The sequence below is a fragment of the Trichoderma virens genome, assembly GCF_000170995.1.
Source record: "Trichoderma virens Gv29-8 chromosome Unknown TRIVIscaffold_92, whole genome shotgun sequence".
In the NCBI taxonomy this organism is placed as follows: Eukaryota; Fungi; Ascomycota; class Sordariomycetes; order Hypocreales; family Hypocreaceae; genus Trichoderma; species Trichoderma virens.
Genome location: NW_014013657.1, coordinates 1 through 18,866, shown reverse-complemented (window position 1 = coordinate 18,866; position 18,866 = coordinate 1). Strand labels below are relative to the sequence as shown.

Sequence of the window (18,866 nt, the reverse complement as noted above, 5' to 3'; positions counted from 1 at the left end):
ACAGCTCATTATCCAAGATAACGACTTGACGAGCCTCGACTAATATGCCACCATGGTGCTGAGACCATCAATCTCGCGCTCCCAGCAGCGATGAGTGCTGATTGCGTAGACAAACTTATCCAAGAATCCCTTCGCATTCTTCGCAGCGGATACCAACTCACCCAATCGTTCAGGATGCACGCTCTTCAGTGTAACCACGCCATAGCTCTCCACAGCTTCGTTGTCACTCGAGATCGCTACTTGATCTGGCAGCTGAAGTGCTTTCTCGACCAATAAAACACCTTCTCCAGTGGCCCCAATAGGCTTGAGGTGACCAAACGCCTCGCGGATGTAATGCAGTGCTCGGCCATTCTTGGAAAGTGTCTCAATGGCTTGCTTTCCTCCTGGTACAAACAGAGCGTCAAACATTGTGCTGCGCTGGCCTTCCAGATGATGATCCGGAATAATGCCTTTGCCTGATTGGCTTTCTCCATCTGCAAACGTCTCAGATCTATGCGTGCCAATCACCAAGGGGACAGCTTTGGCTCCCTGCGCTGCTCCATAAAGTGCATTGAAGGCAATGGGATCATATCCATCGGCAACAATGATACCAATTCGCCTAGAAGCAATGATAGGCTTATCGGGGAGATACTCCAGTTGGCTAATGCCCTTGGCCTTCTTCCCGTGATTCGCCTGTCCTGCATTGTCTGGGATTGCCCCTCCCACCATCTTCCCGACAGATTGGGCGAGGCCAAGATCAATGTCAGCTAGCCGTTTCACAAGTCGCTCATAGACTATCGGCTCGTCGCAATGACTGAGTTCGAATGAGAACGCCGCCAACATGTGAGACTTTTCGATTTGAGAAAGCGAATTGAAGAAGAGCTGTGCCTGAGAGAAATGATCCTTGAATTTGGCACTCTTTGCTCGCTCCTTGATTCCGGCAACCTTTTCCGGGTAATCGACATAGCCGCCCTCTTCTTTGGTCGCAGGTGGTTGTGCTTCGAATCTATTTGGCCAATAATTGACCTTGCCCTTAGAAATAGTGTGTCGCATGGCACCGTCACGATTGAAGTTCATGACTGGACAGACTGGTTTGTTGATGGGCAATTCTTGCCAATTCGTGCCCAGTCGGCTCAGCTGAGTATCAAAGTAAGAAAAGTTGCGACCTTGGAGGAGAGGATCGTCTGAGAAGCCTATTCCTGGCACAACATGGCCTGTGCAAAATGCAACCTGCTCTGTCTGGGTAAAGAATTCATCCACGTTCTTGTTCAGTTCGAGCTCGCCGATGTAACGAATAGGAACCAAGTCCTCTGGCCACACTTTTGTGGCGTCGAGAATATCGAAATCGAAGTCATGTTCATTTGATTCGTCAATTGTTTGTATGCCAAACTTCCACTTGGGGAATACCCCGTTGTCGATGGCTTCCATAAGATCCTTTCGGTGGAAATCAGGATCTTGGCCAGCGAGCTTGAGCGCCTCGTCCCAAACAAGAGAGTGCACTCCAAGTTCTGGAGTGAAATGGAACTTGACAAATGAGCGTTTACCAGCCGCATTGGTAAGTGTGAACGTGTTAACTCCGAATCCTTGCATCATTCGGTATGAGCGAGGAATGGCACGATCTGACATGGTCCACATGAACATGTGCGTAGCTTCAGAGTGCATCTGGACAAAATCCCAGAAATTGTTGTGGGCCGACTGGGCTTGTGGAACTTCGTTGTGAGGCTCTGGTTTTCCAGCATGGATGAGATCAGGAAACTTGATTGCGTCTTGAATGAAGAAGACGGGGATATTGTTGCCCACAATATCCCAGTTACCCTCTTGTGTATAAAACTTGACTGCGAAGCCGCGCACATCGCGGACAGTATCAGCTGAACCACGACTCCCAAGTACAGTTGAAAAGCGGAGGAAAACAGGTGTCTCGCGTGATGTATCAGTAAGAACGTTGGCATGAGTTACATCCTCGGCAGATTCGAAGAGACGAAATGTCCCGAAAGCTCCAGTGCCTCGGGCATGGACTACTCGCTCCGGAATACGTTCATGATCGAATCGATGAATCTGTAATCCCAGTATTTAGCCACACTGAAGAGAGATTAATTCCACATTGTCGGGTCATGACAAACCTTTTCGCGCCCAAAGGGATCTTCTAGGAGCATTGGGCCTATCTGGTCCTTGCTATTGACCCGTAGCCAGTCATCTGTGTTGGTCTGCTTTGTGCCGAAATCAGATGTGATTCTACTATTTTTGGATGGCTCAACAGTGTAAGCCGTCAGTTGATCTGCTTTTGCTGCTTTGTGACCCATGACTGCTTGTTTCACCGATGAAGGAATAATATTCGACATTTTTTTGCTGTATTCTCGGCTTACAATTTAATTCATGCAAGCTTTAGGTATATGTCAAGGCGAGTTCATATTCTCTTTACAATCTCTTATACGGATTCCACCATGCGTTCTGAAAAGTGGCGATATATTGCATCGAGCCGTCACTCATACATCACCACCACATAATGTAAGACGTGATATTATATTGACGTCAATCTCAGTTGACCCTATGTAATGATGATTAACGCTATGAATATATATGGCAAGCTACCGCAAAATATCTTAGCATAATGATGCAATCGACAGCAGGATGCATATTTTTGTCTTCATTCAATACTTCCAGACAATATCATTGGGCCAAATTCTGCGGTCGCTGGGTTGCATACTTGGATGTAGCACTTATGGATCGGTAAATAGATATCTCGAAGGCTTTTAAAAAGTCTATTGCCGAACAAAATGTGTGGCATAATTATAACAAGTAGCGTCTGTGCCTAGCTTCTATGATTTCATCACTCAATAATGGCTATTCAAGTGATAAAGAAATTGCGATAAATGATGTAATTTTATGGAGCTGTGAACAGTGCGAAGCCGAAGGTTGCCTCAGCGGAAGCCGTACGATACGTTGGTGAACACGGTAAGGGGATGCTTATTTTAATTTCTGTCACTACCTCTATCTACAATTAAGCATGTCTGGAGATGTGATATGCTGTCCGTTAAAAAATAACGGACATTATGCTCCTAATGCATGGGACTTGGAAGTCATTATGCTTCCAGACTAATAACGGCTTCCACAGTGCATCATTTTTAGATTTGAACCACTTATCGAAGCCCCATTAGTGGTCTTACATAGTAATCAGTTGTGTGGCAAATGCCGTCTCTCAAATATGCGGCAAAAGCCGTATCGCTAATGTGTGGTAAAAGCCGTATCTCTTGTGGGTAGGGAAAAGCAATCGGACAGTCCTTTGGTAGTATTACTCTTGGGCCACACGGCTAAGTGAATGGTGAAGAAGAGTAACAGAAGTCGCACATTTGAAAGCATCATGGCAGCTAGGCAGCAGAGCTTGCCTCGCTCACAATGCCTTAATCCGGCAAAAGGGCTACCAAGAAGATGCTGATGATCTATTTAGCCGCGTCTCGCCGGTCGGCATCTAATACGGTAATACCCTAAACTAGATTATCCATGGATTATTGAGCAACAATTCTAACTCATAACGTAGTCTATCTAGCGAGATGAGAATTGGTGAAAATGGACTATGGGATCAATACGCGGGGCAGCGCAAAGCACTAATTGTTGCACCATTCACAAAGAAGGAATTAACCCTTAGTCGCGCTGTCAAGTAACTCCTCCTCTGAGATCCAAGGATGAGCGTAATGCAATGGGCTTTGTTCATCATATCTATAGTCTAATTACTCTCGAAGTTAGGTCGCTCTATCGTACAATCAATCATGTTTCTTCTCGGGTATCTTTTCCATCTCATCATCATTCAGCATTTTCATATGCTGGTGGTGGATCCATTACTTGTACATCCAACCAGGATGAGGTGTACTATAATACATTGTCAGCTTGACATAGATATGGAATGAATACGCCAATGTGCATGAAGCTTACATAGATCTTGCCTTCAGGCCCAATTGATATGCCGACCCTGATTTCGGCTGAATGTTTTATCCGCATCACGCATGATTCGAATGTTGGTTTCAAGTCGAGCTTGAAAAGTCGGCCCCAGGCGCTGGAATCGAATACCAAACTCTCTGAATCAACTGGAATGACTCCAGACATGCTTGACCCGGGGCAATGCTCATCCACGCGTCGGGTAACTGATCCGACAATGGTCGTTGTAGAAGTTTTGAAAAAGATATTTGCTGTTCGAACGAATATTTTCCCCACAATCTCTGATGGAGTATGTAGTATAAACTTGATAGGGTTCGCTTGTCCCCGGAAAAGAACTGGTGGCTCCGGGAGGAGTGCCTCAACTCGTAAAGATGGCGCATATGCTGGTAAACCGTCGATTCCATCTTCAAGATACCTAGAACCATCTTTCTGCCTCAGTACTAGTGGTAGGCTGGTACTAGGTAGTAAAACTGGCGAGATATTGATAGGGACATTGTTGCTGAATTTTAGTCCCTTAACAACCCTTGTTGTCTTAGACAAGGGGCCGAGTATTTGTCGATCTACGGCTCCTCTGACGTAGTATTCCACCTTTATCCTTGATTCCGCTTCACGTATGTCCATTGATGGTGGAAGGTGTAATGAGTGTGTATGCGCGAAACATCGGACCTGGGATGGGAATCGAAAAGAGAATGGGACAATGTAAATGCCATTGACTGGACGGTCCTTGTTTGATGTGGCATCGTTATGTCGTAATTCTTTATTTTCCTCGAACAACTAATTCTCATCTTAGCGATAATTATTCGTCGAAGCAATTTGGTGGTTCATTTCGTACCGTAAATTCCAAATCGCTTGGATTAGGACCAGCAATCTGCGCCGGCATGGAAATCGTTAACCGACCTGGCTGCCGTTAACAAATGAACGCGTGAGGTGTGAATAGTTCAACTTGTTGCGATGGATGGGATTGTCTTACCTCCAAAGGTAACTCTTGGGTGGGACAGCACATGGCCGGCGTGACCTAAAAGGTTGATCGTTCCCCGGATTTCGTCTTCAGGACCGAAGGTTACATCGTCAGCACCGGCAATATCCAATATTAATTTCATGATTTTGAGTGGTGGTGTCTTATGTAATGTGGACAGCATGAACTGAAGGTGGCGGGCATCATGCGAATTATGTAGAAACCGTGTTTCAGTGTTTTGACAGAATGACGTACGAGCATTGATTGTACTATTTTCGAGTTACTTAATAAAAGACAGAATGACGTATGAGCATTGAGTGCACTATTTACTTAATAAAACATCCTTGATCGTGCTGAAACTTACCGATGGTCTGTTCTCGCCGACGGTTGCTAAACACGGTCTAGTGAAGTATTGGGCTGTATATTGGGCAGTAATCTCCACATAAACCATCAAACAACCGGAACTCTCCCGTGAAGAGCTTAAAATAGTTCAAAGAAGATCATCCCATTACGGCCGGCATAAGCGAAATAAGCGGATGGAGTAGGTCCTAACTTGTACATAGATCATTGTAATTTCAATGTTTCATTGGTGTGAGACATGTGCTCCTCCGTGGAAATGCCAGAGAAGGGCTTCTCACGTGAACACCAGGGGTTGTAACGTGTATTAGCTGCTGGTTGGAAAACAAGGAACAAGCGGGCCAGGGCGGCAGAGGTTTGATATCATCGCAAATCTCATGACCTATGAATGCATGTTTCAAAAATATCATAGCTTGTCGGGATCGGTTGCAGCATGCCATTGCTCATTATTTTGACTACACGTTGGTCATATGAAGAATGGCATCCATTTGATTTGATTAGCATCTGATAGTAGTATGTCCATGTCTCCCTATTCTAAGACGTTTGAAATGAATCAAAATGCTAAAAGTACGAATGCATGAGCAAAATAAAGTATACTGCAGCTCTATGGAATCTGAGAAGCAAATATGGAGAAAAGGAAAGCATCCTGTTAGGTAAAGCCCTTCCCTGATGTATCCCATGCACCAAGAATCTCTTGTAAAGGCTTAATGATATTTTCGCAATACATCTTTAGAAACTCCTTTTCATGCCAAAATCGAAGAGACCCAGCACATACTTGTAAACATTGTTCGATAACCTGGCTTTGGTATGGCAGCAGACGTCTGGATGTGGCTTGCAGCCACTCGATGGCTACCATCATGCGTCATTGTGGTGATGTTGGATTCTCTTTGCCCGACTTATAGCACCATAACTCAAGCGGCCTGTGGTGCCAGATTTCGAGTAATAGGATTGCCAGCTCCGTCAATGCTGTTTTGGGATCTGGGCCGATACATGCGTCGCTGTCAATGGCCATTGCACATGGCGGTGGTGAGATCTCACCCATAAATTGTTCGATAAAAGGAAAACTGCCTGAGGTGATGAATGATTTCTCTTGGGGGCTTAATATCTTGATCTCATTGCTGTTGAAAGGCAGTCCCAGCCACCACGTCTGTTGTAGTTGGAGAATCGACGAGGCGACATTCAGAGCCAACAGTGTCTGCTCCTTTGGAAACATTTTGGCATCATCATCTTGGCATCCTGCTTTGAGGATATCCGCCAGCGTTATTGGACTTGCGAAATTTCGTCTGTTCTCAGGCGGTCCATCAACAAGGAATAGGTCCTCTTTGTTTAGTTTGAACTCCAGAATCCGACCCGCGGCTTGCGCTTCAGACACATGCTGGCATATCCGCGTCACCATCTTTTCACGGTGCAGCTGTTATCATCACTCTAGATGAGTTTTTGATGTCGTAATCCTCGTTGAGATCATCATCTTCGTGCACGTTGACATGCGTTTCTTGGAGATATCCGTGAAAGTCAAATATGAGACTGAACTTAGTCTGCTCTCGCAATTTTCTTTGTCTGCTCTTCTTTAGCGGCACCCTGCTGTCCAGTCTCATTAAGACCATATGTCTTTTCTCACAGCCGCAGTTGCATCCTTTACGCATGGCTTCGAACAACGGACCTGCTTGTCGCCGGACCTTTGAAAGCATAGTCGCTAGTTTTTGGGCATCTTCAGAAGGGTATCTTGCTGAAAGCACTTGCTGCGATTTCAAGCTATCAATCATTTCCCTTAGAGACAGTCGATCTTCGCTCAGCTCTTCCACAAGCTCCTTTAGGCTCCCCTTCTCAATGGTAAAGCTTAGCCGCTCTCTAAATGCGAAAGCGGAAGCCCCTACGGGGTTCTTCTCAAGAATTGCTTTCAAGTCATCCTTCGCAGCCTGTGGTATGAGAATCAGCCATGCAATTAAATTTATAAAACCTCTATATACCCACAAACCTTTGGCGGTCTCTTTATGTGTCCCAACTTGCTCACAATTGCCGTTAAACAAGTTTCATATCTTGTTAATATTTCCTGAAAAGTGTCGTATAAATGCCCAGGCCCTAGGTAGTCCTTAATCTCGTCTCCACTTCTTGTATTTCGAAGAATGTTGATACAATCTCCTTCGCTTATGTCCGATTTATCGACTACTTCACTGACGCCGGCATTTCGCAGTAGGTCGAGAATATTTAGATAAAAGAAAGTTCTTTGAAGCCTAAACCTGTATATAAGTGCGTCCAACTGTCCATGGAATTTCATAAACGTAGCCACAACACCTCGTCCAGCCTTGTAGTGTTCAAGTGCAGATATTGCCAACGGCATGATTCCGAGAACCAGCCCACAACTTCAAAGCCCGACATGGTGTAGTCGAGCTGTTTGCTTTGAGCTGGTTGCTTGGTATTCTTTGTCTAGCACTCTTTGTTTCGCAGATTTAACTCGTATGCAAATTCTTTGAGGCTGAAAGAGGGGTATTCCTTATACCTTTGATGGAGGTTGTGTTCATTTTCGATTGGATGGTGCTCAGATTATCTTGTAATCCCTGCTCTATTTCTGGGACCCCTCACATGCTCAAATACAGCTTTGGCTCTACCTTACTCGATCTTGCACTGATTGCACTGAGTGACCGCTCGATCCAAGAGGAAACATGGACCAGATCGACTCGGCACAGCTCTTTACGACGGAAAAAAAATATCGAACGATTTTCTTCAACTGATTGCCCTCTTTCAATTCAGTCAATCACCAAAATGCCGCCATCTAGCGGCGGAGGAACAGAGGTTCAAGTTGTGGGCACACAGCCTTGGGTTATATCAAGAAGGACACGCATCTCTAGATTATCGTGTTCGAGATGCCGAAGCCATAAAATCCGTTTTTGCTCGCATTCTTGAAGAACTTCAAAGTCATGTATGTCATCCATTTGTAATTCCTGACGGGCTTGAGCTTTTTCTTTTCTTTTCTTTTTTTTTTTTTTAAAAAAAAAAGAGTCAATCTTTACATGCTTATTTTTTTTAAACCCTAATGATGTGATTAATAAGATAAACCCTCCTCGCGATCAAGCGTAACGAGCGTCTACCATATGAAGCAAAAAAAATTAGTCAAGATGATCGAGAGGCGGAAGACGAGGGTAGTGGTGGCGCAGGATCAGAAAGGAGTGGCTCCGATGGATCCAGCAGCTTTTCTTCTTCGAGCGAAGAAAATTCGTTCCACGAGGTTGACTTTCGACTCGAAAGACTTAATGAGGCTATAAGCGTGCTTTATAACCTAGCAGACAAAATCAGAACTTCACTACATCGGCCACAACGCAACATTAATCAGCTGTATAAGCATGTGCCGGCTGAAAAAAGAAACGCCGAAATATAGGAAAGGGAGGAAGTCGAGATCGCCGCTGTTTATCTACATCGCCAGTACCTTATTGTAATCACAGACCAGACAGTAACAGCACGTGACACTGATGAATTATTTGAGAAGTCTTCATCCACAAAACATTGGCTTCTGCGAAGAACTGGCATTGCGAATGCTCGCCGAAAACAGCAGTTCATCTACTGGAAAGAACATGTTACTAGGCTTAACGAGATGCGAGCTAAATCGTCTGAGCAGAAAGTTGGAGAGGTCAACCCCATAACAGAAGACACTGCCGAAACCCCTTCGCAAATCAATTTGAAGCCTGTGATCCCTGAACAAACAAAGTTACCTGTAATATCAATCTCAACGACGACAGCTACAGCGTTGAAGCCAGGTGACTTCAGGTCTGTCATTTCGTATTAGACTCGGGTGTCGACAGTCATCAGTCCTAGGGGCAAGAAGATGGAGTGGCCAGATCCGCCAAGGGTAGACCTGATACGCGGATACTTCATCTGTCATTGCAAGACTTTATGTCCTGAGAAGTACCTCCAAAAGAGTGCGTGGATGTAAGTATATTGATGTGAATTGTATTCGATATCATTAACTCTTTTAACATTATTGCTGTAGTGTCCACCTCATACATGACTTGCAGTCGTATCATTGCAGATATGAGGAGAATTGTCTGGACCCAAATTGAGTCTATGGGAGTCGACAAGAATGGATCGACCATGAGAGCCAGCACACACGCGCATGGCACTGCCACGAACATCTTGAAGAGTTTGAAACTCAGCCGGAATATATTCAACATGTAGAAGACTCCCATCCCGATAGTACGCCTGAGCATTTCTCACCTGCATTGGTTGCTGCCGTTGTTGGTCCCTCAATGCGGATTCGCCGAGACTGCCCCTTCTGTCCAACCGGTTTCTCTGATATAGCGCACATTCAGTCGCATCTCCTTTTTCATCTTGAGCGGCTTGCACAACTTGCCCTACACAATGGTCCGACAGCTGAAGATGGCAATACGAAGTCTGGACACTCATCTCAAAGTCATCAGGGCCAGCTGCGGGGCCGATATGATTCCGTATTTTGCGACTTTGATACAAAGGAAGATTCGTCTTCCTTCGCAGAAGTTACTGCTTTGTATGCAGAAACATATGGCACAGATGAAGTTCTATTAAATGAAAAAAACGCTTAGTAGTGTTTCTGCCGCATTCTCTACAATAAATGTCAATGAATGACTGCAGAATTTGCTTCCGGGAGAATCACCAGACGAGGCAAACATAGGATACGAGGACGTTTCATACAACAGTTGGCCGCCAAAGAGAAATCTCAAATACTCCCACCCTCTAGAGGAATACACTGTAGGATGGGTATGCTGTAATCCAAAGGCGCTGTTCATTGCGGTTGCCATGTTAGATGAGAGACATGCCCCTCCGTCAGTCTCTCTCAACAACTTATATATATATAAGTTAGGTTCTATTGGCGATCACAATATCGTTATTTTATGTCCACTTATCGGAGATCATTCCAACTTCTTGATAAAGAAACTACCGCCAGATGACTTCCACGCGTCTTTGTCTTCTATTCAATACTGTTTCGTTACAGAAATCGGTAGCGGGATACCGCCAGATGTTAGACTCGGGGACGTTGTCATTAGCACACCTATGGGGCACTGGCAAATGATTGGTTCGAATCAATTAGATCCCGATTTAACAAGTTTAAGGGTCCAAAAATCGAGATCTCCACAAAGCATCCCTAGCATCGTACACTCTACTTTACGAAAATTAAAATCAGCACATGCGCATCTTGGTTCGAGCAGGATGCCAAGCTATATTGAAGAAGCAATGGATAGGATGCCTGCTCTTCGTTTTTTTAAATCTCAAATTAGATCAAATGCAAGATGATTTATTATTTAGCTCCAGTTACAAACATGTAGGTGGGCCTAGTACCACCTGTGGTACTGCTTCCATCAGGGATGATCTTGGCTAGCTGCTTAAGACATGTCATCATTGTGATAAATCACAAGCTATCGTCAAACCACCACGAGAAGTTGCAGTCCATTACGGGTCGACAATTTCTGCGGACCGGGCTATTGAGAGTGCTGTCATCCGGGATAAGCTCAAACAGTGATTTGGTTAGCAGTGCCCTCTGTATAGAACAAGCGGCGACAATTTTTTCAAGCAATCTACCTTATCTTATCAGTGGCATTTGCGTATATGCAGATTCACACAGAAATAAGAGTTGGTAGGGCTATGCGACAGGCGCAGCAGCAGCCTGTGTAAAGGAGATTTTAGGATGCATGTCATCCGAAACTACTGAGTCCGGTTGGTCATCTTTGAATATAGTGTTATTAATAAGCAAATAGACAAAGCATTCCGCCCAACTACGTCAAAACTATATAATACAATCCGTAGCTAAGTGTATGGTATGTGGAAAATTGGCAAGGTAAAGAGTATTCCAGACTCAGCCAGTAAACTAGATAGCTTAGTCTACGGTAGCGGGGTTTGTTATGCAAGATAGCTCTAAAACATTCCTATAACACTGAAGCAGCATTAGAGAGGCTCTGAGCTAGTTATGCTCCGTAAAGTTATATCTCCGCACTTCAGTGAAATGAAATCACAATCATACCACTTATTAACGCCACTGATGGAGTATGGTTTAAGATTGGCCTCACAAGTTTTCCGCCAAATCACTAAGATTACGGTGTTGAGCCTAATCTTTTGCGTTATTGGCGTTACGTAACAAACTTCGGCCATTAGAGATCCAATCACGCTCCTAATTTAGCACTCACTAGCCATATCATCAAGTTTACTACTACATTATAAGACCAAGAAAGGTCCTAACAAATTAAATCAATAAGAAATCTGCGCAAATAACACCCTGACAGAGTAGCAGTAGTCATATTTCTATATTATCACCTCCATTTATAAAAAGCGATGACTCAAGTCTGGAACTCAGCTGTTTGCACACAGAGTTGGGACATCGGATCTTATATTGATAATGTTAGTACAGTCCCTAGCGAGTTTCACCGAACAGACAATTAATACTCAGAAGCCACCTAGCACCTACAAAACTTCACCATATTCAGATGATAATAACTCTTTATGCAATTCTAATATTCTAGAACAGCCATTCGGATTACAATTACAATCTGATTTAGAAAACGACTTCCTAATCAATAATTTTACTCCACCGGCGCACGATGTGCAGGAGCTTTTTACACAAAATGGTGAACTCGACGAAATATATCGGCGACATAATCCGGTGACACAGGGTCGTAATCATATCCCAAGTACAAAAATGGAGCCTTACTATCCGGTAGTGGAAGCCACCCAAATTATTAAAAACAAGTCAATGAATTCGGAAATTAATATGGACTCGACTAAAGGTTCGATTGCAGCATCAGACTTTAAAGCCAATAAGACAGGCACATTATCCCGCACTCAACTTAAACACAAGCGCACCAGCTTTCCAACCAAGCAAGGACTAAACCGAAAGGCTAGCAGAAAATCAGCGAGAAATATTAGTCACAACGACACTGAGAAAAGCTACCGCAACCGATTAAATGATAATTTTGGGCAACTTATTACTGCTTTGCAAATACCAATATACGAGGATGGCAACTCTTTGCTTCAAAAGGAAGGGTTGAAACGGCTGACCAAATCAAAAGTCCTTGCCCTAGCACGCCAAAGGATTTTATCTCTCGAAATGGAAAATCAGGTACTCAGCGAGAACATTAAGAATCTATGCAGTGTTCTAAACGGTATTCATTTCTCCCCCTACTTTGATTTTGTTTGCTTGTTTTATTTATTATTAACGTCCGCTAAATAAGCGAAATACATGGAGCAATACTTCGGAGCCGTACCTAAACGCTCGGCCACCGACCTAGCCGCCTGCCTCGTCCACGACATCGAGGTGGCCCTCGCTAGGGAGAACGCAGAAGGGCTCCCCACTGGACGCGATCGCACTCGCGACTAAGAGCCTGCGCTGTCCCAATAGTCTTATACGGAGTAGAAGCCTGGTGGTCAGGGGAGTCTCGACAGAGCGCCACCAATCCCACCAGACAAGTATCTACCGGCGCTGTCACCACAATCGACAAAATGAACCAGGCCCTTCGGGTAGCCGCCAGAGCAGTAGTACCGGTTTGAACCAAGCTTGAAGTTTGGATGCTATAGAACTATTCCAGTTTCTTTATTGCTGAATGGCGTATTCTGAATGACATAACTCTCAAAATCTTCGAGCAGGTAGTACAAAGGAGCAAAAGGCCGCTCCGCGTCGCGCATGCCTCGGTGGAAGAAGGCCATTGCGCGACTTGGGTTATTGATGGGCCGTAGTAAAGGCTTTGTGAAAGTAATCAGTTGCGATGGGCAGAATGGCCTCTGATAACTAGTCATCATGTAGCCTAGGTGGAGGAAATAAAAGGACAACGCTCAAGTCTTAACACTGACGTCTACGTTACCCACGATAGACAGTCGACGTGCAATGGCATGTATGTGAAAGAGGAAGTGAATATTACTTTCTCAAATAGATGCGAATAGATCAGGTAACTGCCCCAAAAGAAACGCCGAATAACACCGTATCAGGCCACTCTGGCGGAAAGCACGTGATCTTTCAAGGCATCAACTTGCAAGGTTCACATTCATTACGCCACCTCTACATCAGAGCCGACTTGGGCTGATGAAGCACAGTCCTTCGTATTTTGCTATGGAGACTGTTGTAAACCACTTGTTACATCAGACCTTATTTTCAACTCAATCAACGCAGGCGTTTACCACACTCGAGACCTATGTCGCTACGTTGCGGATAGCCTTTTCTGCCAGCCGGCTATTGGCATTATTGTCACCTTTTTCAAATAGTAGTGTAGAACAGGGGGCCCTTTAGAATGAGTAGTTAAGAATTCTGTGTTAAGGGAAGTTTATATGATCTCCAGCTCTCCAGCTCTTGTCCAGCGACTACTTGGGGGAGAGGGGAGATGTGGGTGTCGAGGACGTTGACGATGTGAAACTTATGCCCAAGTCGTCCACCGCTAAAAACGAATCAAGAGGCGTCAAGCAACCCACCAATGCATCATGGGTACGGTAAAAATATGTTGTTGCATTGTCCCCAAATGCTGTGTAGCTCGATGATGTTATGTAACTTTAAATGTTGTGGCTGAACTTATACAAGCATTGCCGACGCACCGAAGGTATCTTGCAGGTGGTGCGACGGTCTCAGCTGCCTAGTGACCAAACCTATGATTTGGACGGCTGTTTATTTACCTTTCCAACTCACTGGTGATACTGATCAGATACCAGTTTCCTTGTTTTCAATTCCTTTTAGAAGATGTTCTCAGCTTATTTCATAAGTGGATTTCCTACTTAGGTTGCAAAAAGAGGCAGAGTGCCCACTCAGGTCCTTCTATCGGCGGGTGGGCTTTCAAACTTGAGCTAATTCAATCATGTAAAAAAAAAAAAGAAGTTTTTTCTGGCGAGATTGTGGTGGCACTCCAGCCTCATTTGGCGCCCTTGCTGCTACTTAAAACTCGCGGACAACAAATTTGGGCACTGCCTTCAGGTAGTTGTTAATTGCTAGTGGGGCTATGTCCTGTGTAATGGCGTTCCAGCCCATACACCTTTGGCTTGGCCAGTAAATTAAGCCGCGTATGATGCCTATGATGTCAGACTACCTAATGCGCGGTAGATGCATAAGGAATCATATAATAATTTGCGGAAATAGGCAAGTCGAGGTTGTACTCAATTCAAAATTCTGCATATGCAGGGCCCCGAGTCCAGTTCCCAAAGGATCCAACTTTCATCCAAGTCAAGCTCGACATACAGCCAGCTTTACTCATCGTTAGCCAACGGCCATGGCTCAGCCACAGGACGAGCTACGTAAAGATATGAAGCTCCTCATAGAACATCTAGTCGATCGTTTTCCACTTCCAGGATATGAGGAATCGCTATCAAGGCAGGTGAAGGAATTTGTGCCAACATTCGTGATTCTTTTCGGCTTAGGCGGACAAATTATATTCACAGTTATAACTACGGCATCGATAAATAGGGATCCAGAGAGGGCCCGAACCTTACTCTCTATCGCACCTGACCGCTCCGCTAATATAAACCTAGGACCTAAAGGTTTGTCCTTTGGAAATAGCTAACCTATATTAATTATATAGGACCCAGTTCGTCACAATATATTTAATTATTTTAAGTAGCTTATATTATAATATTTTTTTCTATTAAGTAAACCTATGCTTTTAGTAGTAGGGCTTACTTCTTTTATTACATATACTTAATACTAAGATCCTAAGTTTTAATGAGCTGTCTCTTCTGTATTTTACCCGAAGGGTATGTATTTCTGGTTAGGCCATAATAAATTCTTTAAATTGGTCTTCTGCAAAATATAGGGACATATTAAAAAGTATACCCCCTAGATTAAAAGGTATCCCTTTAATAGGGGACCTATAGCTGTATGGCCTATAATTTAAGGGGTATAACTAATATTAATATTTTTTAATATTTTATATAAAAAAAAAATATTATAAATCGCTTATTAATTATTTAATACTTTAACTTTAATAAAATTAATATTAAATTAAAACTATTTGTAACTTAAATTTTTATATTAACGCTATTAATTATAAAATTATTATATAGTTTTAAATTTAAAACTATTAATAAAACTAAAGCTATAATAAATATTATAACCTTACCCTTTAACTATAATTTTATTAAGCAGAAAGTTAAAGTTAATAATATTTAACTTTATTATTATAAAAGAAAAAAGTTTAAATTATAATAAAAGGATAATCTTTTTATTAACTAATATTATAAAATAAGCTTTTAAATAATAGCCTACAGCTATAGGCTTTAAATTAATTGTTTTTACATTAACGCTTTTTAAACTATTTACTGTAGTAAAAATAATAATATTAATAAATATAATTATAAATTACTACCCCCTTTAGTATATTTATAAATTAAAAAAATAATTATTAAAAAAAAAAAAACTATTATTATCTCCTTATATAACTCTAAAGTTAAACCTATTTAAATTTTTATATAACTTTAATTTAAAAATACCTTTAATATTAAAAGGTTAATTTACTATAATATTTATAATATAATAATAAAATATTATTAAAAAAAGTTTATTAACTATATAAAAATATAGTAGCTTTTTAATTAACTTTAAAATAGTAATATATTATAATAAACTAAGTCCTATATATTAATATAGGTTAGCTGTTTCTAAGGGATAAATCTCTGGGTTTTAGGTTTATATTAGCAGAGCGGTTAGGTTAGATATAAGTATAGTTTTATTAATGTTATATAATTAATAAATATAGTAACTGAATTTAATTTAATTGCTATATTAATAACTAGCTATTTAAGCTATTTAAATAAGTATAAGAACGTAAACTTATATATTTAGTTAATTAGGTTAAATTATTTTATTTTCTAAATAATTTTATATTAAATTATTATATCTTTTAAATAATCTATTATAGAATTATTAAATTATTTTAATATTTTAATAATTTATTTTTAATTAATTAAGTAAGCTAACGTTTATTTATAAATGCCTACCCTATAGGCCTTTTATTATAATTATAAAAGCTAAGTTATAATATAATATCCCCCTTTTATTAATTTTATCCCTAAGTCTTTATTTATTTAAATATAAATACTACATCCCTACTTTAGTAGGTTGTTTAATAATTTTATTTTCTTTTTTTTATTTAGCTTACTAACTTTATATTAACTATATTAAATTATATCTTTAAATTATTTTATTTAAAAATAAAAAAATATAAAAGTTTTTTTTATTTTATAGTTAAAAATACTATTATTATAAATAAGCGTTATTTTTATTATACATTATAAAATTATAAAAAATATCTTTTATCTTCTTTTAACTTTTTATATTATATTAAATATATTTATTTAAATAAATCTTATTATAATATTTATAATTTATTTTTTAAGTAGTTAAAGTATATTACTGCTTATTATTTTTACTTAAAAAATAAGCTTAAAGTAGCTAAAGAAAAGCATTATACTATAAATATAAAAGTTAAGCGTTTTTATAAGGAAAAGAAACGTTAATATAAAAAGATATACTATAGTATTTTATAAAGGATTATTAATATAAAGGAGTTAAATAAAGTTAAGGAGGCAGAGTGTAAAGAATATAAAAAAGTAAAGGCCGCTTATTAAACTATAGCTTTATTACTTAGTTTAACTATTCCTATACTATCTATTTCTATTATTAATAATTTATTTTTTTTTATTAATTTATTTTTAAAAAGAGTAAATTCTTTTTTATTAACTTTTTTTAGTTTAGCTTTTAGTAAAATTCCTTAACTTTATTTTTTAAGTTTTTTAAATTTTTAATAGATTTTTATATATTTTTTATATTAAAGTAATTTTTTTATTTTACTAAATATTTAGGTTATTTAATTTCTTTATTATATTTAAATATAGTTATTTTTTTTATATTATATTTAAGTTCTTTTTTTTTTTAATAATAATTTTATTTTTTATAATTTTTTTTATTTTTTTATTTATTATTACTTTTTTTAATAAAGAAATATAGAAAATTAAGTAGATTAGTTTTCTTTATTTTCTTTTTTATATTAAAAGGTTAAGTTTATAATTAATAATATTAATTTTTTTTAAAATTTTATATAGTTTAAGTGTTTTAAAATTAAGCTTATTATTTAGTTAATTTATTTTAATATTTACTATTTTTTTATTTCTAAAGTATTAAAGTAAGTAAATTATATTTCCTTTTTAAAAGATTAGTTTTTTAATTTTTTATATATTAATAAATTTATTTATTTTTTTTATATAAATTTAAGTTATATTTATAGTTTATTATATAGTTTTTTAATATTATTTACTATAATAATAGCTTTTTATATATATATATTTTTTTTAATAGTTTATAAATATTTAATTTAAACTTATAATTTATATAAAATAGTAAATATTTTATTAATTTTATTAGTATATTATTATAGGATATTTATATAATAAGTAAAAGTTTAATTTAGTTATTTTAATTAAAGTTAATATAACTTCTTAAATATATTTTAATAATTTAGTTAATTTTTTTATTTATTTATTTATTTATAAATAATAAGTAATATTAAGTTTATAGTTTAGTTTTAAGTATATTATAAATATTTATTAAAACTTAAAAGTAAACGTTAAACTTTTATTTAAAATAATCTTATTTAATAATTTATAATTAATGTAAATATATTTAATAAATTAATATATTAGGTTTTTAATAATATTATTTTTTTTTATAAAATAAAATATATTATTTTTATAAGTTAATTAATAATTATAAAGATTATATTTTAAGTATTTTTTATTATAAGTTTTTTAAAAAGTAATAACTTTATAATATAATTAAATAAAATTAATTTTTAAATATATACTAAAATTAATAATAGTTATAGTTTTTTATAAAAAAAATATTATATTATTTTTAATTTTTATATATAATATATTTTAAAATTACTTTTTATATTTATTTTTTAATTTTATTAAATTTATAATATTATTAAATTTATTAAATAGTTTTTTTTATTCTTTTATATTTATATAATTTATATATATAAACAGTTTTAACTATTTTTTTTTATAATTCTTTTAGTATTTAAATAAATCTATTAAATATTAAGTATCTTTAATTTATAAAAATATCTTTTAAATATTATTTTACAGTTTAATTTTAAATATATTTTTTAATATTATTAAATATTAGATTATTTTTTTAATATAAAATATAATATTTAATAACTTTAGTTTAAGATTTCTTTTATTATTAAACTGTAAAGTTTATATTTTTATAAAGGGTATTTTTAAAAGTAATTAAAGTATTTATTAAAAGTATTAGTTTATTTATTTTTTAATTTTTTATAATATTTAATTTTAATATTAAAAATTAAAAAGTATTTTATATAATTAATTTATTTTTTTAATAATTTTTTTATTATAATAAAGTAAATAATATTTTTATAATTTATAAAGATTATAATTTTATATTTATTTTTTAAATAATAATATTTTTAATATTATTTATTAAATATAATTATAATTATTATAAATTCTTTATTATAAATTAAATATTTAAGTTTTATTTTATATAGTTTTTTTTAAAAAGTAAGTAATTAATTTTAATTTTTTATTTTTATTTAGTTAATTTAATATTTTTTTAATTATATAATTTAAAACGTTAGTTTTAATTATAATTAGTTTATTTAAATTAAATATAATAAATATTAGTTTATTTATA

The 18,866-nt window shown here is 37.4% G+C and overlaps 5 protein-coding genes across 5 annotated transcripts; 2 read left to right on the top strand and 3 right to left on the bottom strand.

Moving 5' to 3' along the window:
• Nucleotides 1-39: 39 nt before the first annotated feature.
• On the bottom strand, nt 40-2,318 carry TRIVIDRAFT_38844 (uncharacterized protein; the record flags this gene model as incomplete). Its single annotated transcript, XM_014093946.1, has 2 exons — nt 40-2,034; nt 2,100-2,318. The coding sequence occupies 2 exons, from the start codon at nt 2,316-2,318 to the stop codon at nt 40-42; spliced, it is 2,214 nt and encodes a 737-aa protein (XP_013949421.1).
• A 1,459-nt stretch (nt 2,319-3,777) lies between these two features.
• TRIVIDRAFT_228258 (uncharacterized protein) lies at nt 3,778-5,009 on the bottom strand (the record flags this gene model as incomplete). The annotated part of the gene is made up of 4 exons (XM_014093945.1): nt 3,778-3,843; nt 3,907-4,683; nt 4,742-4,806; nt 4,880-5,009. 4 exons carry the CDS (start codon nt 5,007-5,009, stop codon nt 3,778-3,780), a joined length of 1,038 nt encoding a protein of 345 aa, XP_013949420.1.
• A 1,074-nt stretch (nt 5,010-6,083) lies between these two features.
• TRIVIDRAFT_228257 (uncharacterized protein) lies at nt 6,084-7,559 on the bottom strand (the record flags this gene model as incomplete). Its single annotated transcript, XM_014093944.1, has 3 exons — nt 6,084-6,596; nt 6,646-7,137; nt 7,197-7,559. 3 exons carry the CDS (start codon nt 7,557-7,559, stop codon nt 6,084-6,086), a joined length of 1,368 nt encoding a protein of 455 aa, XP_013949419.1.
• A 775-nt stretch (nt 7,560-8,334) lies between these two features.
• On the top strand, nt 8,335-9,388 carry TRIVIDRAFT_64862 (uncharacterized protein; the record flags this gene model as incomplete). Its single annotated transcript, XM_014093943.1, has 4 exons — nt 8,335-8,358; nt 8,595-8,980; nt 9,023-9,142; nt 9,229-9,388. The coding sequence occupies 4 exons, from the start codon at nt 8,335-8,337 to the stop codon at nt 9,386-9,388; spliced, it is 690 nt and encodes a 229-aa protein (XP_013949418.1).
• A 2,896-nt stretch (nt 9,389-12,284) lies between these two features.
• Nucleotides 12,285-12,554, top strand: TRIVIDRAFT_228256 (uncharacterized protein; the record flags this gene model as incomplete). Its single annotated transcript, XM_014093942.1, has 2 exons — nt 12,285-12,339; nt 12,409-12,554. 2 exons carry the CDS (start codon nt 12,285-12,287, stop codon nt 12,552-12,554), a joined length of 201 nt encoding a protein of 66 aa, XP_013949417.1.
• Between the last annotated feature and the right edge of the window lie 6,312 nt (nt 12,555-18,866).